General features: G+C 31.6%; 2 protein-coding genes across 3 annotated transcripts in view; one reads left to right on the top strand and one right to left on the bottom strand.

Annotated features, from left to right (window-relative positions):
* Positions 1-20,125, bottom strand: part of LOC108690626 (acyl-CoA-binding protein homolog) — a 25,037-nt gene extending 4,912 nt beyond the window's left edge. Inside the window, exon 1 of the mRNA XM_018198013.1 lies at positions 19,902-20,125. Within this exon, the coding sequence (XP_018053502.1) occupies positions 19,902-19,973 (72 nt within the window). The 5' untranslated portion in view covers positions 19,974-20,125. The remainder of the gene's footprint in view (positions 1-19,901) is intronic.
* Positions 3,267-25,588, top strand: part of LOC108690625 — a 23,583-nt gene continuing 1,261 nt past the window's right edge. The window contains exons 1-14 of one of the 2 annotated variants that reach the window (XM_018198010.1): positions 3,267-3,454; positions 5,613-5,970; positions 7,387-8,482; positions 9,721-10,055; positions 10,869-11,395; positions 12,524-12,666; positions 21,530-22,063; positions 22,676-22,776; positions 23,241-23,349; positions 23,459-23,810; positions 23,914-24,027; positions 24,222-24,383; positions 24,477-24,671; positions 25,189-25,505. In XM_018198010.1, coding sequence (XP_018053499.1) covers positions 5,731-5,970; positions 7,387-8,482; positions 9,721-10,055; positions 10,869-11,395; positions 12,524-12,666; positions 21,530-22,063; positions 22,676-22,776; positions 23,241-23,349; positions 23,459-23,810; positions 23,914-24,027; positions 24,222-24,383; positions 24,477-24,671; positions 25,189-25,505 — 4,225 coding nt within the window. In that variant the 5' untranslated portion in view covers positions 3,267-3,454; positions 5,613-5,730. Of the gene's footprint in view, positions 3,455-4,852; positions 5,069-5,612; positions 5,971-7,386; positions 8,483-9,720; positions 10,056-10,868; positions 11,396-12,523; positions 12,667-21,529; positions 22,064-22,675; positions 22,777-23,240; positions 23,350-23,458; positions 23,811-23,913; positions 24,028-24,221; positions 24,384-24,476; positions 24,672-25,188; positions 25,506-25,588 lie in introns of those variants that run through there. The other variant, XM_018198011.1, reaches the window with a different exon arrangement.

Below are 25,588 nucleotides of genomic sequence, written 5' to 3'. Positions count from 1 at the left end.
TCGCTAGCTACGCTACTCGAAAGATGGGAGAAAGTAGTGGCCAGCGATGGACAATACTTTGAATCATAAATGTATAACCAGTTTTTTACAATAAAGCTTCGAATTTCGGAAAAAAAACGGCGGAAGCAAAGTTGTAAACCTAATAAATGTAAAAAACATGCATGACATATAAATTATGATGATAATAGTATGTAATAATAACATGTACACTGTATGAAAATATTTAAAAATTTAGAAAAACATACATGAAATACAAATTAAGATAATACATAAAGCAGAAAAGTAATACATATACACTGCATGGAAATATAAAAAATGCAGAAAACATATTAGTAATATAAATGTTGATACACACATATATATATATATATATATTTCAAACATTAAATAATATAGGAAATAAAAAAAGGACAGGTGTGCACATCTCAAGTATTCATCTAAATCTCTAAATAACAGATACTTGTGTACGTGTATACAACGTGTATTTAATTTCAAGATTTATTTGAAAAATAAACTCTAGCTAAAGAGGTATTTACGTAACATAATACTGATGAACTTTGTAAAAGTGGCACGCAATATTATTCACTGTCTGTTTTTGTTCTTGTTTTTCTCTTGGTAACAGATAACTCGATCGAACGTATCATATTTTATCATGCTCCACTTTGCAAGAGGAGTCTTCTCTGAAATCATAATTTCGCTGGTCCTTACGTGTTGTTCGGAGAAGAACGAACGGGGCCAATGTGCCACATCAGCACTGCAGACTCACCTGCGCAGGAATGTCGGAATTCTTGTCTACCTCTGACGCACAGTTTGCAACCTTACACGCACAGATAACATATGAATGCCTCTATATGTATAGGTTTATGACATTTTGCAAAAAATTAGTTCTATTTATGAATTTGCACTGCAATACTTTAAATAACTTCTTAAAAATATTACGCAATTTACGTATGCTTGCAAATAAACGATCCATAATTGAAATATTTTATTTGTAATCGTTTTTATATTGTAATCATTTTTTATACGCATGGATTTATTACTTGTAATCGTTTTTCAATAATTATTATATCTCAAAATTATATGATTTGTGTAATTTATTAATATAAAATGAAATTAATATTATCATGCAAATAATATTTCGGAGAAGTGACAGTAAAGCGGGTATATTTTATTACCGTTGAGATATATATATATATAGAGCATTAATGATTAAATGTTATGTATCTAAAGTTGTCTTTTAATGCATTACAATTCACATTGCAAGATCTATTTAATTAATTCCTCTACAGCAAGCTACAGCAGAGATTTTGCAACGATATTGCTGCAAATTCTGTGATGTATGAATAATTAATTTTAAAATTTTGCTATAATATGTTGCGAAAATGCGACGAATGCATAACGCACAAAAGAATCTCATTACATATGTGGGAGTCAGCAGAAAGTTTGATTATGAAAACGGGCGAGCACGAGAACGAAACGGAGAAATCCCTGAAGAAAGAATGCGGAAACATATAACTGCTGAACGATATTGGACACGCTATATGCTGTTTTCTTGTTTCTCATCAATCACATATCTGTCACTGTAGTGATGCATTGAGTTGTAACTGACACATACTGCAAATATTTAATAGAAAGTAAAGTTTTATTAGAGGAAGTATATTTGAAAGAGAAATTTTTGACATGAACGTTTACGCTTTTGTACAATAATTTCGCGGTTAGAGTAAAAGTGTAATTATAAATAATTTAAAATGTTTCTTTCTTCTTGAGTTTATCTTGAAATCTGCGAGTTACTTTCACTCAAATATTGTTCTTCATATCATGAACTTAAAATAAATTTTAGAACCAAGATACTTGTTTTAAACTACCTATAATTTGTCAAATTTTTTTTAGGATAGAATTCTATTCATATTTTAATAAGCTTAACAATTAAAATAATTTAAAAATCTCGTATATAAAATTAACATTAAAATACACATGTATATACATAAAAATATATGCACACAAAAAAAATTTTAAATAGAATTTTATGCTAAAATCTAATATAAATTATAGATCATCCAAAATAAACTTAATACAAAAAAATAAAGAAAAATAATATTATTATAAAAAAGAGTATTGTTGCATTTCGAGAAATATAATTTTGTCTAAATATTCAAAAGTAAATTAGATATATTATTGTATTATATTAAGTATTTAATAATTAGTTAATGTATTTATTTAAATATTGTATTTTAACAAATTGCATTTACAAGTCAAGTAAAAGCGGAATATGAAACATTATAAATATTTTAATAACAAACATATTTCTTTTTTTTTTTAATATTGATAGTTATCAATCGATAGAAGTGGGAACTAGATTATTATGTATTTGATTAAAATATTCACTGAATAAAATTCAGTTTATCTTATCGAGTAAAGTGCAACAATTGATTTTTTTTCTATTAAATGCACATATATTAACGTGTAAATTTAACGAACAATATTGTACATTATACGTAAAGAATCTTATGCAAAACCAATAATAAATAACTGCAACTTTCATAAACAATCTGACGTGTAAATATTTTACAGAAAATGCGTTCGTCATATACGTATGCAAATTACGTGTACATATATATTATATACAGGAAGTATGATCAAGAAAAAAATCATTAAAGTTCCGGAACAATAATATTTGCTTTTGCAACATTTTGAACATGAATGTAATTAGTTCATTATTTTAATTTATTTTACTGTAATAATATTGTTATAAAGAAAAGGTAAAATTATCTTGCAATTATATTATTTATTTATAAAAACCTTATTTACAAAATTAATAATAAATATAATATATTTATGTACATGTTTTATAATGTTATATAAATTAATAATATAAGTTAATATATTTAATTAAGCCAGCTACTGCAAAATTCTAATAATTCTATGATATCTCAATATGATATTTTTAATTATTACACATTTTTTTTTTAATGAAAAAAGATTTAAATGTTTTGAGCAATAGCGTCATTAAATTTATATTTTTTATAATTAACCTATCATTTCTTTCCTTAAAAAAATTATACAAATTCATACGAGCGCTCAAAAGAAGCACGCGAGAATCCATTGAATTCATGCAATTCATGGATCACTGATCTATGTACTACGGTACTGATGCGCGAGCCTTGCCGAGGAACACCGAGCAGTACCGACTCAATCCTCGAGTCTCATACGCGGGTCTTGCGTATACGGAGTACTCCGAAAATCCGGCGCGAGTAAGGCCGCGTGATTGTCGCCGCGCACACGCGCGCGATCGCTCGATCATTGACGATCGATCGTCAACGTTGGCCGGACCGTCGCGCGATCAGTCAGATCAGTGCGCATCGCGCCGCGTGATCGTACGTTTCGTTTCGTCGCGTCGCGTAGCACTCGTCGTCGGATGAGTGCACGTGCGGTGCGCTTAGTGGAGTACGTACAGGTGTGAGATATAAATTCCTTGCTCATAACAGTCATAACGGATCCGCACTTCTTAGAGAAGGTCTCAGCGAAAAGGCGGTGAACGGCGCGAAGCTTTGACGGGAAATCAAGCGAAACGAGCACTGCGATCGTCGCGATTATCATCCTTTTCGCAAAGTGATAAGTTTTGCGCGACGTGACGTGACTGACGAGTTAAGAAGTAACGGCATGGCAATAACTCGCCGTCGCACAGCTGTTTTGTGCAAAACATGCGATTATGAATCGCGATTATGAATGTTTGATTAAATGAAAAAAAAATGTAATAACTAATGTTTTATTTAAATTGATAAAATTTTAATTGATATTTGATCGAACGCGAACATAAATTTCAAATATTTCAAATATCAAAAACATTAAATATTTATTTATTCTATTTATTCATTCATTCTATTTTTATTAATATGTTTTGTATATATCTATTGATACACGCAACTATTATTATATTGAGGATTAAACTATTTAATAATTCGGAGGATTAAACTATTTAATAATTTTAATAATAACTAATTAATAATTTAAATAAAAATCGTCAAATTTAAAAAAAAATGATAACTGTCGTTTGGACTCGTTTATTGGAATTTTATTGCGTCGTCATAGTTAGTACTGAACGGCTTTAATTAACCTACTTAATCGAGATAAAAGCAAAAATTAATTTCATAACTGAATAAATTAGAAGAATAATCTACTCAATAACTGAAATGAGCTAAATTAATGCTATAAAGTCTGTCACACAATCGATTAAAAACAATCAGTTCAGTTGTCCCCCAGAGAAATTAAATCTAATGAAAGAGAAATAGAATTAATCTAGATTTTTATACATTTAGTTTGAATTTATTTGATAAATCAGTAAGAAATGGGCGTAAATTTTTACTCCAATAACAGATTAGATTTAATCCAATCGAATGACAATTCCTCTAATAAAGGATTATGTGATTAGATTATTAAAAAAAAAGAAAAAAACCGAAGTACTTTATTTCCTGTGAATTAATAAAAAATGTGATAAGCAGTTTATTCTTCACCAGTTGCCTATCTGCCTAACTCGCAATCTCAGATTTTATAAAAATAAAATAATTATCTTAATCTCATCTTAATTATACTTCTTGTAGATATTCAACACAAGTATCGTCACAACAGCAGCGAAATGAAAAAAACAAAGTTTTCCATAATTAATTGAATTAAACATTTTGAATTACTAAAATTTACAATATTAATTTTAAAATGCAATTCAAGTAGTGTAATAATTAATTATAGAAGAATACAAAATATGGTCTTCTAAATTATGTTTCTTCTTTTTTTTTTCTTTGTATTTTCATTCTTTTTTCTTGTAAAAAACTGAAAAATGGCAGTTTTTTATGTCGTTGTTGTAACAATTGAGCGATATGTCACAAAATTTAGAGAAAGTCTGAAAAATTACTACATGAAAAATTACATAATAATAGAAATAGATATTATAGTTATTGCGTAATAAATAACTACTATTGCTGCCAATGGCAACATCGTAATCAAGAATAATATGCACGAGCGATATTCGTGATAAGGGAACACATATAAATGTGGCGTTATCAGCATTTTCGCGGTAAACATTTGAACATATGGTTATTTATATCTTTTTCGTGCCAGATTACTATTTGCAGCGATGATTCTTCTTTCTGTATTTTTGAATTATATGATTACTATTGTGCTACTATTCAGAGAGACGTAACAACATTGAGAAACACGAACTCATCAATAATATCTGTTGCGAACAGAACAGTTTACACTGTAAAGCACATTTTGAGTTCGATTTAATTGAAAACAATAGTATAAAATATAAAAATTCGGAAAAAATGTTGCAGAAAATAATATAAAAAAATTTTTACAATTTCTGAATTTACTAAAAAATATATATGGAAAATAAGAATAATATTTTTTTTAAATAAAAAAAGTTACAGAATACGGAACAATATATCAACGTTAAATCTTTAAATAATATAAAAATTTTCCTAAAAATATAGACATTGTAGAAAAAATAGTGAAATTTTATTTTTATTTAAATTTTCAATCTGTAAGTAATATGATAAGATAAAATAATTACAAAAACATTTTACTACTAATCGAGAATCTTTTTTTCAAAATTTCAGATTGAAGAAGAAATTAATAATATATAAATAAAAACATTGAACAACAACGTGTGAAGTGATGTTTCTACAAGATTAGAGTGAATCTCAATTGATTGAGCCCTTAAAAAAAAGGGACGAGATGAGCCCTTCACCCACTGCCAATCGGAGTTTCTTGCACGGAAACGGCAAGGCTACTCTAATTTCTAACAAGGTCGTTTACGCCACTCTCGATAGTTTAGCTTTGAAACGAACGAGATTGCCCTTGCAATTGCTTCCCGTGGAAAGTGACAATGTTGTATCGGTGCAAGCAGATAAGTCGGACAAGAAAGAAAAAAAAATCAACAATGGAAAAACTTCAATCAAACGACCATCTTACAAGGTATGTCAATATTGATGTACATATTTGAAATTATGTTGTAAGTTTTTAAGGCAAGAGCGCACGATAAATGAAATGTTAATCGATTGTTATATCATTTATGGAAAATTCTTGACAATATAATCGCGCACATGAGTATAATACAATTTTGGTTTATTTTTCATAAACAGAGTTGTTATTATTCTAATGTTCTCATCTGAAATACAAATTTTATTTTTAAAAAAGAAAATCTATAAATTCTAGAAACGCTTTTCTTACAAACTTTATATAAGACAGATTAATCTCAATCTTCAGAACAAATAATTTTATCCTTTAATGCTACACTATATATAAAGATTTAAAATTTTTAATACAAATATATGTTATTGCAAATGAAAAAAAAATTGAGATAAAAGAAGTTTTTTAGCCCAAAGTGATTTCATAAATGTCTTATTGTTTTAGATTTAACGATATCAGAAAAGTGAAAAAATTAATTTTCTAAAGCTAGTGTTGTTAATGTATACAATTTAACAGGATTGGAATGAAAGATAGATTTTTTAAAAACTTTTTGAAGATTTAAAGAGACACGATTATTCTCTCGCGCATAATCTAGATATGTATTTAAAAACGAGTTTAGCTTCCTGCGAGAAAAGAAACCATGTGTTTTCTCTTAGATGTACGTGAGAATACGCACGAAATACGCACATGCGGATACACGAGCAAAAGGATGCTAATAGTCGAAGGAGTGGCTTGTTAGCTTTTACGACGCTAACTTACCACTTCAGATAAGAATCACGAAGATGGAGCACTTCGATCCTTCACTATACACATCTTTATGATACCGTTAGGCAAAGAAACGCACCCAAAAAATTAATCTGTGATGTAAACTTTTCCAAGTTGACGTACATCTATCTATTTTTTATTGAATGATAAGGTTTTTTTTTTTTATTACGAAAGAATTGCGATTTCCTTATAACACTGATTTTACATCGCATCGGTTTGATGAGAATACAAAATATGATTGATGTAAAATTGAGGAAAAATTATAGTTTACGATTGACATATTGTTATTCGTAAAACCGCAAAATTTCACTTTAGACATGATGAATATCGCATCTTTATCGCAATAATGAAATATTTTATTACGAGAAAAATTATCTATGTTTGTTATAATAAATTCTATTTTTACCGAATTCTGTGATTATTATTTAATAATTTAATAATAACAATTATAATTGTAGAAATAATAAATTTTGTTTTAGGAGCATTGCATTATTATATTCTAAAAATATTAGGAACGGCTCAGTAACATAAGAATATTCATTTTTTAATTAATATCATAAAATAAAATTTTTCCTAATTTTTTGGTAACTTTCTCTCTTGAGATGCTTGCACCGATTCAATTAGTCATCCATTTAATTATGCCCGTTTCATCATTAGGTGAAATCCGGAGCTAGTCATCAATGGAAAAGTTACTCCAAATGCCTGACCTTCTCTTCTACAAAAACGGAGAACCAGTCAACGACTCGTGCCACCAGAATACTAGATTCCGGAACCGAATGCAATACTCTCGAAAAAGAAATTCAGACATCAATAAATACTGTAGAAAGTCCATTTTCTACAAGACCATCTATGAAAGAAGAATCTCACATTAAGGATTTTCATAGCGACAATGGCGATTCAATACATACACAAACGGAGACGAATTCTCGCGATGATTCCAATCTTACTGAAAATCAATGTGAGAAAGAAAAATGCTCAGTCGAAAGAAGAGACTCTAATACTTCCAGCGACTATGAAAAAATTAGTATAACAGACTACAAGGCGTCCAAGCATGATTTTGAAGTCCCAGAAAAGACAGTTTCCGAATCTATTGCATATATTTACAAGATCGAGAAAAATTCTCCAATACTTTCGAAGACAGTCACAAAATCACAATCCGTAAACGATCTAGCAACCAAAGAGACGTATGAGAACTCTTTCGTGAAATACTCGAAGCAAGACGCGGAATCGATCACGAGTGACGAGAATGACGACGTATCGTCATGGCACAAGAAGAAAAAGAAGAGACGCTTCACCAGAAACGTGCTGCACTATGTACCGAGGCACCTAGTGAAACAGCCGAAGAAGAAGAAAAAGCTGAAAAAGAAACATGCTCTGAGCAGTTCACTGAGTTCCTTGAGATCGTTGCAAACGGCACCTTTCTCGAACATTTCGGACTCTTACGCCAAGACTAGAAGCCTATCAAGAGACGAGTTGAGGAGCGTGATCATCTCGTCGCCTACGAACTTTGTTCACGTGGCATCTGCTACGAATCCCAGTTTAATTCAGAACTCTCTCGGATTGGATCTGGAGCAGATCGTAATTACTCATAAGCAGATATGCGCTACGTTGCCTCTACTTGTTAGAAAGAACGAGCAGTGCAAGAATGGAAACATTGAACAGCTCAAGGTTGCTGCAAGAATGTCTCCTGCGGGCGATATCATTTCCAGCAAGCAAACCTGGCAAAGTCAATCAGCCGTTGATAGCATTACAGGTACGTTCTCTTGATACATCGTCAGATTTCTTTGTCGAGTTCGATAATCGTGAAAGAATTTATGTAAATATCGCCTTGCTCAAGTGCGACTTTGATTTGCGCAATTATGCTTGAATCTATACATGCATGTATTGCCGTTTAATCGGATAATCGAAAGCATTGAGCAAATGTATAATAATTCTATCCCCAATAATAAAATTAATAGTTGTTATAACAATATTTAAAAAAGTAAAGAATATTATAAAAGAATATTATTAATATTATTTTATGATTGATTATATTGTTTCATTTTTGTTCAAAGATTTTAAAATATTGTTTAAATACAGATATTATGAATTAATTATCAAATTGTGTTTCAAAAATACTTAATAAAAGTATTAATTGCATGTTTTATTAAGAAATTATTTGTGTATATATATAATTATATTTAACATTTCTAGGAGGAGCTGCGATAAAGCCACTGCGATAAAGTTCGTAAACAGTATGATTAAAAAAAAACAAACATAGAGAGTATTTCATATATAAAACATATAGATCTATCTTCCAAAATGAATTGAACGATAAAAAACGTTTGAATAAATATTAATCTTATTTGCCTTTGTATCCAAGCTACATCAAACAATTTTATATCTCAATAATTCTTATTACAAACTTATTCATGAATATTATGAAAATATTTACAAATGATCAGTGAGATGTGGAATATTGATAATAAGTATTAGCTGAATGAATGAAATCGATTATACTATTCAGTTTATAATATAAATTCAGCTAGTATAATTTCGAATTATTGAATTACAAAATTGTCTGTAACTCAGAAACGAGGTTAAACGCAAGTACATATCTGTACAAACCTTCTTCATTATTCTTGTATCTCCAGCTTCTAAAATTACATATAGTGCTCTGAAACGTCTTTATAACATACGAGAGCAGGTGCTATCTGTTTGTTCATACAAAATAACTTTTCTGATTACATACATTCAATAATATCTACGGAGAGACTTATCTTTTAAAAATCACCCTAAAAATGTAGTAGTTATGGTATAATACAATATTTTAAAGATTTTTACCGTGCATTTCAATAAAATCAAACTTATTTTATTGTAGTTTTATTAATGAGAAAAATTTACATAAAATTCTTGGAAATACAATGTTATCCCAAAACTATTATATTTTTAAGGTAAACTAAGAAAAAATTCTCTCATAAAATAAAATTCTGATGATGGAACCCTTTACAGATAAAAGTGATCGAACGAAATATGCGGAGATACAGAGCGATTTCTCAAGGGACTCACAGGCGGCGAAAGTTTTGGAGTCCAGCCAGGTGGTGAAAATCGCTAGGAATCAGGCCGATTTGCCGGAAGAAACGTACGAGCCGGTCTGCGAATCTTCTCCTGCGGCACTGCCACAGGCCAACTGCAGCTTTCTGTGGAGCAATCACGGGACAAAAACGACTTTTCCAAATGACAAACCCGTCGCGATCGCTACATGCCATGCTCCAAAGGAAAACGGTGAGAACACCGATAGCGAAGAATATGATGACGTCGGACCATTGAACTTCGCCACTCAAATGGTACGAATTATTGTATGCATTTCGTTATTGCAAACTTCGACAGGATAGAAAATAATTTCTGTGAATAACGTAACCCTGTATCAGCAACGATGTGTGAGCATTTTGAAGTGATAAATTTTCCACACACAACTATGGAAGTTCAATTTTTTCAAGGAAGAATTTTATTTATTTTATTAAAAGACATTACATTTGCGTGAAAAATTGATATAAAAAAATATTAGAGTTAAGAAAATATCTTAAGTAGTAAATTTAAAAATTAATTCAAGTAAAAGCCCAGAATAATATAATAAATTAACTAATTTTTTAAATTGTGTAAATTGCTTTTTTCTTGGTCTTTTTTAAAACTTTGTTATATTTGTGTATTCACATGAACTTGATTACTAACTTATTATAATTCTGATTACTAACCTATTAAGTAATTTATCGAAAACAAAAAATTTTAACTTAATTATAATTATTAATATTATGCATTTTTGAGAGAAACAATGTTCGCAAACATGCGCGAGCTTAGCTTTCGCCCGATTGCTAAATCACGTAGTGATTAAATTGATAATCGTCAGCGAAGGTGAAAAGGAATGTCGAATAATCGATTCGCATCGCACGCTTACAAATTAGTGGCGGAAATAGGGTATCACGAACGATGTGTAATTTGATTCACTTCTCAAATTTCGCTTTCAGAGCCAGATACCTTTTTTGCATCAAAAATTCGCGAAGATATCAATAAGTGTCGATGTATTCGATATATCTATCCGTGCAACGTCGCTTATTTCTTCAAATTACAAAAAGAATGCATGATGATGAATTTCTTATCAGGAATCCGACTACGATGACGTGGGACCACCAACTACTTATCTCGACATCGAAACCGATACTAATAAGGACTGTGAAGGGATTTATGATGATGTGATGCCTCTTAGCTTCCAGCAAAATAGTTTGAAAACCATCGACGAGAGCGATTATCTGATACCAGAAATTAACAACGAAACATCGTGCAAAGAACCGTCCGTGGAATTGCGAACAACGTCCAAAAATCACGCGACGGAAACGTCGCGTTTTGATTCAACAGCGAATTCAAACGATGATCAGTATTTCTCAACGACAAACAATGAATATTCTAGTGTGGACTGCGAAAGTCATCTGAATGAGGAGGAACGGGACGAGTTAGATGTTTATGACGACGTCGGCCTGCCTGGCGAGGAACGTGTCAATAGCCTTTATGCCGGCTCCACACCCGGTTCTGTCTTAGGATTGATCTCGGTGAACGGCAAGGAATCCGAGTGGGAGGATCTGGAAGAAGCTTCATGCGCCTCACATTGCCCTTGTCAGAGCAATGATCCGCGGTAAGTAAGCGTGGGAATTAGAGAACAGTGGGAAAATTTCAGGATGCAAAAGTAGGAAACAAAAGCGAACAATAATTTATCTTTCATGAACAATAAAAGACGAGATATTTGATTGCGAAAGTCATGTCAAAGACATCGCAAAATTCATACACGAATACGCAAATGAGACTTTAAACCCTTAACTTAAGTGCCGTGAAAAAAATGTCACATTTAATTTTAACGTCGTGGATCCATTAGACCCTCATTTATTTATTTTTAAACTAATGATAACAACTTATAATCAAATATTTAATAATTTTTGTTATTAAATAAGTTGATATTATAAAGAATTATTTTCGCTTAAAATTTACATAGGTTTTTTATGCTCCTTTCTTAAAATAATAATAATATTGATGTGAATAATAAATTTTCTATTAAGTAAAATTTGAATGTGGATCCAATGACATATAGGGTCATGACATTAGTCGCGGATTAATATGTCTTGAAAAAACTGTCTGGCTTTCCCTGTATAATTTCCCTGTCTAAAATATATACTAAGCAGATATCATCGCGAAAGGAATTCGCTCGGCACGCGCGATAAGACTTCGAAGGTACACATTTTTTCCGCGACTTCGTTACAGCGATAACAGTGCGGAATTGAAAACAACATGGCTAATTGCCTTCACCTCAGTCAAAGGCGATTAATCATTATTAGATCCACAAGGTTAATATACATACGAGGCGAATCGTTCGTCGCAAGTGTTTCGAAAACACAATATAGAAAACATCATCACGATAGCACTATATATAACATCATAGCACTATATATAACAACACAATATGAAACGACATCATGTTAAATATCGTTATCACTGCATTCCGGGGATGAATAAGCTTTTTACCATGATTAATGCGACGTTATCAAATCTTAGATAATCATAACTCTGACAAAGACACAATGGATACGTTCCATTTGGTACAATGCTAGTAAGCATCATTTGTCTTTGTTTAATAAACCACAAGAATGATTCCATGAGCGTTGCGAGCGTCAAGTGGAACGCACCCAATAAGATTAAAAACTATTGAATGCCGTTATAAGAGCTAGATTCGATATGATTGTAATGAATATATGTAAACCTAATATTTCAGCGGAAAAGGAACTGAAGGACAAATCACATCGGGCAAAAAGAAGCTTGCTCAACGGTGGTCGCGGAATGTTAAGAAACAACGATCCAGGAGATCTCGCAGAAGCATCAAGACGACACGGATGACCCACGATACTACGCTTGATGGTGAGTACTGGAGAAGGACATTTTACTTATACTGTTGAGTAAACGGCGCGTGCCGTAAGTAATGCACGATGCACGTAATGCTAAGAATACACGGATGTCTCTCCTTGAAGACATTCCGCAACAACTGCTGGCGTTCTGCAAATTGCACTGTGTGGATATACGTAAGTGCGTGACTCGCATAGACGTAAGATTTTTGCGTGAGAAGCTCTTTCAGAGAAGAACACTGCACTGCACTATGTGCTTATTTAAAATTACAGCGCATATACATAATAAGTTCAGGTCTGTTGCAAGGATCGAGTGACATTCGCGGGAAAATGAAAAGAATAATTTCGCTTTATCTTATTACATAAGCAGTACATGCATTTTGGCCCAACGACATCATGTTCTATTTACTCATCGAGATTTTAATTGATTTATGTATATAAATGATTTTGAGATTACTTATTTATTTGTAATTGTATAACACTTACCATACTCTAGTCTATCGATAGTCTGATGGTAGATGATAAAAGTATACCGCTAAGATAGAATGTTATATATATAGCTATCATTTCTCTCTCTCTCTCTCAATATTTATAAATGCATTACACAACGCATCATGGAACCACCCAATGACTTTCCAATGAGTGACTACTTTCCTCGAATTGTGTTTCGACAATTCGTACTTTCGACATTGATGATGTAGTCTTCCGGAACGACACGTCGCACACATGATGGGTCTTGCTCAAGCTTTTTGTCATTCACACGGTAACTTCTTGGCAAAAAAAAAATACAATTAAAGTACTGCATTCGTAAACATTTATTTGCATGATATTGAACAAAAGATAAATCGTTATTATCTTCTTGTCGAGATAACAAAGAGATAGACAAGAAATATAATAATGCTACCAAGAAACTATTATTAAGAATTTATTATTAGAAATGAGTGAGAAATTGACAATTTTACTATTGACAAATTTACTACTATGATTAAAACTTGAAATCTTGTTATTGCATGTGTATGAAAGGTATACCAAATAAATTGATTCTATAAATTCGAAAATGAACTTTAATCCGAAATTTTCTCCGATATTTTACAGTTTACTACTTTCGCAGGATAATAATAAGTTAACATGGAAATCATCATCATCGATAGGAGATATTCTCATTTGTTAAATAATATAATAATCAAAATGTCTTGTTTTAAGATTCTATTATCGATTATATACGAGGCGCATTCGCAAATTGATGTTATAGATCGAACGTGAGACTTTTACTTTCTGGAAACGCGTGTTCCGACAAGTTTAATGCAAGTCCATAATTATATCTGAGAAAGTCCTAATGACGATACCGAATTTCTAATATCGCAAGACGTTGATCAGCGAGCCACGTCTTCGGGATTCCCAAGCCAGGATTGGTACCGTTCAGAAATTAATATGCCAGAAACTTCACTCCAAACAAGTTTTGCGTCGAGAATTATATACTATATATATAGTAAGAATTAGTATTGTATATATCTTAACAGTGTCACGGCTGGACATGGTTCTGCGACTTTGTGCAACGAGACAACAAACGAGTAAGCAAGGCGTGGTAATCCGTAATCGTGTTTGCCGCGATCGCGAACGTCGAAGGACGATGGGCGGTGTAATTGAATCGACGTGTAAAGATGGTGCCGCCAGTATTACCTTTAATGTAACTAAAAGACAAGACCGTGCAAGGTCGAAGTACCACGACAAAGCACCTACTCTCCATTAATTCCGAGTTCCGCTGCACATCGCTGCATGATCGGAATGCATACGCAGTTACGCGAAGAACGCGAACCATCGCAACCAAACGCGTTCGCATCGCGAGAATTTACTGACGATAATAATTTTCATATCGAGCTGCGAAGGAGGGAAATTTTAGCCAACAAACTTAACCATGGCAATTAAATGTGATTATTTTTTGGACGATAAAAAAGATACAATAAATAATCCATAGCAACAAAATCATTTTTTTTAATTGTTTCAATGCCTTAGCAAATGAAATTACTTCATTAGCTTTTTAAAATACTTTTTAAAATTTCTATTTTTTATATCTGCTTTCTATATAAAAATAATTACATTTGTAAATTTAAAATAGATAGAGAATAAAAAAATAAAAAAAAACTAACAAGTATTAACTCTCTGCAATATTGTATTATATCTATTATATTATATTATATTTGTTTATATCTATTATATTATATTATATTTGTTTATATCTATTATATTATATTTGTTTGTTTTAATTATCATTAATTAAGATATTTTCATTAAAAATAAAGTATTAAGAGAATTTGATTGATTCTATTTGACATAATTGAAAGAATTTAGAAGAGAGACTTTGGCTGTACTTGTGCTGTAAACTTTGGAGTTTAATAATTCAATTCTACAATATTAGTGCTTATCACAATTTTTTTATTTCTCATACTCTTCATTTAGTCATTTTTATCCAAATATGAATAATTTTCAGAAAATCTCAAAGAATAATTTTTATCATTAGCTATTGAAAACAAATATTTAAAAAATAATGTTAATAACAATAATTTTTTAAAACTGATGTCATTACAATATCTACAAATTATCTTGGTTGTTATTATCGAAAACAAAAATGTACATATAATTCATACAGATAATTTCATAGCCCATAGAATATTTCAGGATAATTACTACATGTTAAGATGCAAAAAATAGCAGTACATAAATTTTCACCGCTCAAACCTTTTCTTAATTCATACCTCACGTTAATTACGCTAATTAATTTACGAACATCATTTTTATGTTAACGCGGTCAGTTATCTTATGAAAAGGCATTCTAATGGCGCAACATATTGTATAACTTATCAAATAAAATCAACTTAATGGAATCTAGCTCGGTACAGAATGACGAGCGGATTTACGAATAAAAACGCCGCGAAGACGCTAATTCAATTTCGCGAAGACGATGGTACAGCTCGCATGATATATTATATCGTGATATCAGTAAGGATGATCGCATAATCGCGTATTATAATGTTCAGGTAAAAGTTGCTTGTTCGTCACACGTATTTGTGCTACGACTGACGGACGTGATCACGTAACGTGCACATGCGTGCGTAATTATCTTTTTTTCTCTTCCTTGCACATACGACCACCGTATGGGCCGTTGTTAGTTCAATGATGAGAATGTAAGCTGTCTATCATAATGCGAAATGTGTTTTATTCGTAAAAGAACTAACGCTAAGGCAAAGCGAGAAAACGGTAATTTTACACGCAAGAATTAGAGGATAGATTAAACCGCTTGAGTAATATAAGCATGTGATGCAAGCTATACAAGAAATCGGCTATTAATTTGAGATGGATAAAGTATGATGAAAACGAATTCAATTAATAATATGTTTAATGAATATTGCTCCGACTGCGCGGCTTCCGTTGATTGAAGCAAGAAATTGAAAACGGTTTCAAGTGTCCCGTTTTATAAAAAAATGATTTCATTTTGCACGGTCATTGCCTCGAATATATATTAATGATCAGCTTGATTGTAAGCTTGTTACTCTCTGTTGATGCGCACGATAATAAAAATTTCTCATCTTGACTGCGTTGTCTATCATCGTACATTAACTGTACTTTAGAAAAAAAAAAAGGAATCATTTAATACATTTAATATTTGCTTAATGATATATTTTGCGTGCACACCGTGCACACTGTAAAGCATTCATAGGTAGATAAAAATTTTACGAACACCCAGTGGACTTTCATAAAGATTTCTATGAAAAATAAGATTTCATTTTATTCATCATGGCAATGCTTGATGAGGTTTCTCACGAAATCTAGTGTTTGACAGTATAAACTTATTTCGCCAAGAGCAGATATCAGTTTTTAAAGGGGTCTTCACACGATTAAATCGATGATTTAGTATAGATACTCGGTTAATATTACACATACTGATAAAATTATTGTTTATTTATAGTATTAGCCTTTTATTCAGATTATTATTAGAAATGAAATTGTCAATTACAGATTGCTTTGTCTATTGTCTATGGACTATAGATTCTTTGACTTTTATTCCAATGATTAATAGGATATAAAGACTTTATGTCTAAATATTTATCTAAAAATATGTAGAGAAGATATGAAATTTCATTCCATGAAAAGGATGCAGGAGAAGAGCAAACAGCTTTTAAAGGCTGCTTTGCTTGTGAAATGAGATAAAAAAATCAGCTTTTTTTCGTTGCATTGAAATTAATATATTTTAATTGTTGCAAAATTGAAGCTCTCAGAAAAGTGTCATATTCCTTTAAAAACAAAGGTTTAATAAAATTTTTTTTTATTTATAAAAAATTCGATACAAAAATGATAATTAAACTACAAGGATAATAAATCTACTTTGCAAAATATACTTGACGCAAAATATATAAAAGAAATGTCTTTAAGTTATTTAAAAAATATTATATTCATATGTCACTCTTAGCTTCAAATTTCTATTTCTACTACTCATAAAATAGTATTAAAATAATACATTATAATAAGTTGCAGTATCTACCGATAATATTTGTATACCATAAGGGAAAATATTAATAATCTAAATAATATGTGTTTATTGTAAAAAATAATTTATCTTTTTATTCATCATTCAATTAACTTCACGTTCTTAGAATGCGTTCCCTAAAATACCATTGAAAATGTTAACACAGATCTAATGCCCATTTCTATCAATGTAATTTAATTTTAATCTTGATTCAATTAACTCTTTATTTCTTTTAGTTCTAAAAATAAGAAAAAAATCATCAATATTTTAACGTAAGTCTTATGTCCATTTCTACCAATGTAGATTACAATGTAGATAACTGTAATCTCAGTTCAATTTATTCTTCATTTTTTTCTAATTCTCAAAACTGAAAAAAGATGAAGAGTTAGTTAAAGCAAAATTAAAATAAATTTACATTGATAGAAACGAGCATAATTGAACGCTTTAGGCCCGTTTCCACCAACGCAAATTAACTTCAATCTCGGTCTGACTTACTCTTTATTTTTTCTAAAGATTAGCAAAAGACGAAGAGTAAGTTGAATCGAGATTAAAGTTAATCTACATTGGCGGAAATGGGTATTAGTCTTTGAATAAGCTCATTGTGAGAGCTGCTTTAAAGAGATCGTGTGAAAGCTCCTTAAGAAACCAGCGCGAGGTGAAAGCGCCAATTGCGCGCTCTCATTGTCAGTCACGGCCGAGCCGCGAGCTGTACGGTCGCTTCTTTTGCGGTTCTCTCGCAACGCGAAAATCACTTGAATCAAGTTGACGCACAAGAAAGACCGAGTTTCCTCGAAGAAAAATCTCTTTTCCTGCGTCGCACAAAAACGTGTGCGAAGCGCGCGTGATCGATCGCAGACGCGTCTTGCTCGAGTTACGCTCCGAGACAAGATGTGAAAATGAGAGAGACGCTGAAGATCCGACGACCCAACACGCAAGGTAAAGAGGAACGAGAGAGGCCCGTTAACGCTGCTTGCTCGCGCACGTTCGTGTCCTCGAACACGCCGGATTTCGTCAAATTTCGAACGGAGATCTCCAAATTGGAGAATAATCACTATGTTACTTCCAAAAGCTGTGGATTCCAGCTTTTTAGACAAATTTCTAGCTCTCCGGCTGATGAAAAAGATTTCATGATGTTTCTTTTAGAGAATTACAAAACAGTAACTATTTTAATAGATACTTGATTTCTGGCGAAATGATGGAATCTCCAGCAGGAGAAACGACAACTACAATGATGGACCACTCAAGGAATATACAAAAGTTAAACAAAAATTAAAATGACTTTATCTTAATTTTTGACGTCAATTTTAAATCAATTAAATTTTATAATAAAAATTATTATTTTGATTTTAATGTCACGTCAAAATGAAGTTATTTTTACTTTCTCTTATTGTGTTCCTTGAACAGTTGTCGCGGAACTTCCTTCACAAACGTCCTTGATTCGTCGATCGCGCCACCGATGAGAAATCGCCGGCATAATAAACATGTTTTCTAATTGCGTTCTATGTTCAATTTAAAACTTTTCTCACACATTTAATTAATTGCCACGTCTTTACTCCAATTCTAAATCGCGACGATTTTGTTATATTCTGCCAGTGCGATGAAGTGTACATTTCATGAGGATTTCATTCTTATATTCTTCTGTATCCAAATCTCTACACTAGAAAAAAGAGTCTGATTGCGTTAATTGGAATTCTGGTTGAAAATGAACAAATTAAAATTTTCTGATTGAATCTATTACATTTTGTTATATTCTAGTTGAAATAACCACATCGGAAAATTTATTTTGAATTTAAAACATTTCGTGTGTCCCAAACAATCCACTTAAATTTATGTGTTAATTTAACGCCAGATAAATATATTAGAAAGTAATACAAATATTATTTTAAAAAACAAAAAAGATAATACTGATACAGTTTGTAAGCAAATCATGAAAGTATATTTTTTCAGCAAAATTAACATTTATGATTAAATTAATACATATTTTATTCATTCATCTTGGAATTTACGTTTTAAAACACGTTATTTTTAATTTGTTATTTGCTAATTTACTTATAAATTGTGTTATTTTGGTTAAAAAACGTTGAATATCAATTTAATACAAATTTAAATAACATAATTATATTAAGTTAAATTAATACTCGAATGTTAAAAATTTAACATAAAACTTTAACAAGATACCGAGTGGATCTTTTTCAACAGAAATAGGAAATGTTTTTTATTGTGCAAAATTCTGATATGATCAGAATCTTCTGGTTCATTTTCAAGAAATATTTTCAGTGTCTGTTAAAAATTTGAATGTAGATTTGATTAGATGGATTAAGTTATCAAAATTCCTATCTCGTTTTAACATAAATTGTCATAGCTAGATGATACTCTCAAGTTACTTTTAAGGAAGCAGCGCGGAAAAGTAATCAAAGTTTCTACTTTCTTCTAAGAGATTGCAAAGAAGATCATAGTAAACTACACTCTCTTTTCCTCTCAGAAAAGCTCATTCGAATTCATGCTCGTCATCATTCGTAATGATTCGCAATGAATCTTAATTTATCCATGAAATCTTCGCGAGGACGTTTGCATAAATATTTCGATATATATTTTTCGATGACGTGCGTATTACATAAAACTGTCGATTGCCAGCTAACTCGGTAAAACGAAAGTTCGTCATCGTCGATGGACATGAAATTCCATTGTGGTGGGGAATCTGATCGCATATTTCGCCATATTTGACTCACCTCATGTCTGTTTGTCCTTATCGCGTTGACTCCCAGTATTATATCCTTTTGCATTCCCTCGTTCGTGTTCATGATCCAATGCGCGTGGGTGAGAGCGTGCCTCTGATTTCTTCGGTTTTGGCTTGGCGAGTCTGACCTTGAAACCGGATGATTTCAAGTGGCCGTCAGCCTAGGCGGCGGATCGGTACTTCTCATCGGCGGCGAGACGCAAAAGACCACTGAGGAATGGAAATCGACGGGCCGAGGCGACGATTTGCCACGGAGAACTCAGGGCCTGGTGCAACTGCGCGTCATCAGTCTCGACGATGATGTGGACACTCAGGAGACGTCATGTTATGTGCATGAAGGTACCTATGCGTGGTATCTTAAAAAACGCTATCAAAAAGATGAAAAGTATCGTCGATCGCGGATTTTTTATCAATGTCTGATGTTACATTTAAGTCCGCAGAGAATGGATTGAAATGAATTGAAATGGATTCAGATTTTCAGAAATATTAATTCACGAATGAATAAAATGAATGCTTTTCAATCCTGAATTTTTCATTTATAGGAATTGCATAGAGCATATCTCTATGTTTTCAATCTTTCAATCTAAAAATAATATTAGCTTTTTCTGTATATTGTGAATACTGTTCAATTCAAAATTTTGAATAAGAAATACAGTTTTTCAATTCAATTGCATCCAATTGAATCTAATTGAGTCCAATTAAATCCAATTAAATCCAAAAAAAAGTATTCGCTATTTAAAATACGCATTCGATTAGAAAAAAATTCAATCCATTTTAATCCATTCTCGTTTGTTGCTCTTCTTTCTTCGGTATATTTATTTATACCTCTATAATATAAATTAACTTTAATCTGGTTTATCTTGATCTTCATATTTTTCTAACTCTTAGAACTAGAAAAAGATGAATTAGTAATTGAACTAAGATTAAAATTAAATTATATCGGTAGAAATGGGCATTAGAACTAGAAAAAGATGAAGAGTTAGTTGAACTAAAATTAAAATTAAATTACTCAGTAGAAACGAGCATAAGACAAATATAAACTTAAGTATTGATTGTCAGAAAATATTTCAATGAATAGCACTGTATTTCTATCTGTTCTAATAATATTTTTCAAATATATATCCTTGCAACAGCCTGAGAATATTTAACACATTTTGTGTTGCGATAATTTTAAATGATTTATCCTGCACTACGCTATATAGATCACTGATGACCTACGATATTTTTGTTTGTATTTATTATATTTATTTAAATAAATTAAAATTAAAGCTTTATGTATTAATTTTGCATAATCATAATTATAAAGCAATTAAAAATTATACATATTATAATTATATTTCTTTTTACAGCCTGGATTTCACTGGTACTATCTAAAACTTATTTTAATTTCATTGCAAACTCTTATAAACTATACATATATTAAATATATATGTATAGTTTATAATATAAAGATTAAGATAAAATACTAATAATAATAATAATATTAATAATAGTTTAAAAATCCTTTCTACAATTATACAAAGCTTTCTCTTTAAAGTTAAAAAAGGAGCGAAGAATGGAATATTCTCATAATAGTTCGGTAACTTCCAGTTTTCCTGATCCTGACTTTTTCTTTATCAGACAACATTTCCGATGATAGTACATACGAGAGTCTGTATTCCTGCCAACCTGATGACTTCAGCAGCGATTCAGAGACGGAAACGGACATTACGCGACAATCCCGCAATGATCGCGTGATCGATACTTATTTGGAATGTCCTACAAGACCAACTCCGCCGCCGCCAAGGGAGGCCAGTCTAACTCAGTCCTTGGGCAGGCGAATAAAGATGCTTCGCAGAACCTGGAGCATCACCAAAGGCAGTCTCGGTAGGATCAGGCGGCGGACATCCGTCGACGAGTCTGGCTTTGATGACAAGGAGCAATCCGTCAATGAGCCTCACGCCGACGTTGGAAAGTATTTCAATTTCCGGTTGAAGCACTTCAGCCGAAAGAGCATCGTTGGCCCGCCGACTTTCTATCTCGATGAGAACAACGGAAATGATGGCATCCGCGATAATAATAACGGCATCGTCAAGGAGGCGATTTATACCAATAGCCAATATATGGGAAGTGGCAGTGACGATTCTTCAAGAACTCCGACAAGCACCGATGTCGGTGAGTCTCAATAATTTCCAAATTATCTTTTTTTTTTCTCTTCTAATTTACAGTAAGGTGTACACGATAATACTGAGTTCTGAAATGGATGTGCTATTGATAAATAAATGTAAATTAAATTATTGTATGGATAATATCTTACAAGCAGAAGTATTATTACAAACAGTTACAAACCTAACAATAAGATTTCAAGAACGCAGAATACGTCTATAGATAATTCGATATAAATTTATTTAAATAATAAATTAGACATTACAAATGATCGCGAAAGAAAACGAGTTTTATTGACGCATTTATGAGAGTGACCTGATTTTACCAAGCACAGGCTAAATCAACGATTCTCATCAGCTAAATAACAAGTTTTTGCTCTATAGTTTTTGGTTTTCTCATATGCATAAGAATTCCTTATATCCATATGCATACTCCATATGCATAAGAACTCGCTGCATCGAAAAAGCGCACGTTTGTACATTTTTTAATGATACTTCCTACAATTAACTTCCTATAATTAATTAACGTACTCGCCGAAAGATTTATGCGCGCTCATTTTTTGATTGTCGTTCTTCTATAAATTACGGAAATCAGCTGCATTGACAAAATATATTGTTTTAGATCATTACAGTGTGCTCGCTGATCAGGAGCCTCTCTACCAGTTTTATGCAGCCGCGGTGGCTCGTGTTGCTTTCGAATCAGATTCCGAAGGCTATGAAGAGGTAATGTTTCTTACATTAGTTAAAATTCATATATGAGGCATTCTTCCAAAGAAATTTCTTCAAATAGATATTTTTACTGATGATTTTTGTAAATAAAACATATATTCTTAATTATAACATGTAACGAGATTTTTTTATTAATTTTAAATTCTTAGATTTTTAACACCTACTCTTTCTTGCCTGGATTTTTATTATTACTGTCTTCAATTAAGAAGAATTAATAAGAACTCTTATTTTCTTTACAATTATTTAAAAAATAAAAGTTTTTAATTTTTCTTTCTTATATTTTATTATATTTTTTTTTATTGTATGGTTTACTAAAAGAATTTTTAATTTTAAAATTTTTTAAAAACTGTTTAAAACTATATGATTTTGACAAATTATTTTTATATTTTACGATTTATAAAATTTGAACAGCACGATGCTATTTTACATGACGTTGCTATATAATTTTTCATTTACAGGTAGAAGATATGATGAGGAAAACGAAATCAGCCACAGCGGATCTTACCAGAGCAGGGCAAAGAATGCTCTGGTGTCATACTCCACAAGTGGTATACAGTGGTCTCTTACGTAAGTTAAATAATATAATGTACATTTAGAAAAATATTTTTCATATGTAGTAAAGTATAGAGAATAAGAAGATATCATAAAAAAATTAGCAAAAGAATTTCAATATTAGAGAAGTTAACACCAGAAGAGAAAAAGATTCAAGAAGCGAAATTTGAGATCTTAACTTCCGAAGCGTCGTACTTAAATTCTCTTCGAGTCCTAGAGAATGAGTTCCTCAATAATCATATACTAATAAATGAGATTCTAACGCCAATCGAAAGAAAGAAATTATTTGGTGGGGTGCCAAGCGTATTGTCGGCATCGCAAACGTTCCTAGCTGAATTAGAAGCTGTATGGAGAGAAGATCTAATGTTACCGGGTTTATCGGAAGTCTTGTTGAAACACGCCGAAAAGTGTCAAGCCACATACGTAGCGTATTGCTCGAATCAAGTCAGCATAGACACAACCCTGAAAGAACTCAAGTAAGACGCCATAAAATCGTATTTTTTGTATTTTGATAAAAGATTTAGATAAAATATATTTTTGTTCGACATAGTAATAGTTATTGTATTTGTTCTATTGCAGAGCTCGGAGAGGTGTAAAATTCTTGGAGACTGTTAAACGCATAGAAATGCAACCGGCATGCCAAAATCTATCTCTACATTCCTTCTTAATGCTACCAATGCAACGCGTTACAAGGTATAATATGATATGAATATCAAATAATCCTCTTTAAGACGCCTTGTGTTCCAATTTTGGAACATATTGTCTGGAATTACTATCTTGACATATTAAAGTTTATTTAGTATTGTATGTTAATTTTGCATTTCACGTAATTATTATTAATTGAGTTGTAGAATTAAAGATATTATTTAGTCGATAATTTTGCGTAGATTACCCTTATTAGCTGACGCCATTCTTTCCAAATTATCAATGGGAAATTCAGACAGAATATCTTGGGAAAAGGTCTTATCAACCTTGAGTAACGTCGTTGCTGAATGCAACGAAGGGGCGCGAGCTGCTGCACAGGAAGCCGAAATGGAAGCTTTGGCAAGGTATTGTATGCTATATTATTACTTAATATTATGTATTCATTCTTTTATATGTTTATGTATTGTGAAATAAAAGTTACGTGTTTTTAATCATAGGAAACTGGAGTATACCTCGAAAATTAAACCAATCATGCTGAGAGGCAAGCAGTTAGTTCGAAGTGGATCGGTCGTGCAATTGTCGACGAAAACAGACACTGAATATAAGCTCACATTCGGAAAGAAATTTACCAAGACACCACTCTATCTTTTGTTACTCACTGATTATCTTCTAGTCACGAAATTTAAATCTAAGTAAGATATTATTTAACATAATTGCATTTATTTGTTTCGTTGCATTATAATCCTGGTTTCTACCAAAATTGGTTTTATTATAATTTTTATGGGAAAGAGAGAGAGTTGTAAGCCTTTGCTTTTTATTTTGGAAAATTGAGTTGATTTTATTTAATTTATTTATTGTTATTGTTAGAAGATTTGTGTCCTTTAAGAGATAATACAGTTCAGTACATAGCAACGAGATATTATTAAAAACAGCAAGACCATCTTAAAATTATGGAGATGTCTTATGGAATTATCAGAAAGACATTTGTATGTCTTTGAAATATCTTACGTTTAGATTTTTATGAAATCTTTGAATATTATTTTAAAAATTGTCTTTCAGACATCTTATTTTTATATAGAAAAAACTCGAATAAATGGATCTTTAGAAATGCAACTTCATCATAAAAAATTTACAATATCTTTTCTATAGATTTCCTTTTTCAAATAAATTCTTTTATTAATAAGAAGTTTAAAATAAAATACTTTGCAGTGCTCATGATGAATGCTACACCGTCATAGACGCGTGCAAACGAAATCTTCTGGCTTTAGAATCGGCTTCCGAAGAATCGCCATTCGCCGGACGGAACGCTATGATACTGACTTTTCTGGAGAATCATTGCGGTCGTCATATAGAATATATCTTAACGTGTGAAAATAACACAGAACGAGAACGTTGGCTGGAGGCTGTCTCACCACCCAAACGTGGTTTAGTTGGGGAAACATTATATGAATCTTGGGACTGCCCGCAAGTTATGGCCAAATATCCATATTTGCCAAATCAACCTGATGAGCTATCGTTACAATCAGGTAATATATTGTATTTACGCCATAATCTTTTTTATGAATATTCCGTATATATTATTAAATAGATATTATCAATAGAATTGTTT

The sequence above is a fragment of the Atta colombica genome, unplaced genomic scaffold (assembly GCF_001594045.1).
Source record: "Atta colombica isolate Treedump-2 unplaced genomic scaffold, Acol1.0 scaffold338, whole genome shotgun sequence".
NCBI classification, from domain to species: Eukaryota; Metazoa; Arthropoda; class Insecta; order Hymenoptera; family Formicidae; genus Atta; species Atta colombica.
This window is presented reverse-complemented; position numbering and strand designations above follow the sequence as displayed.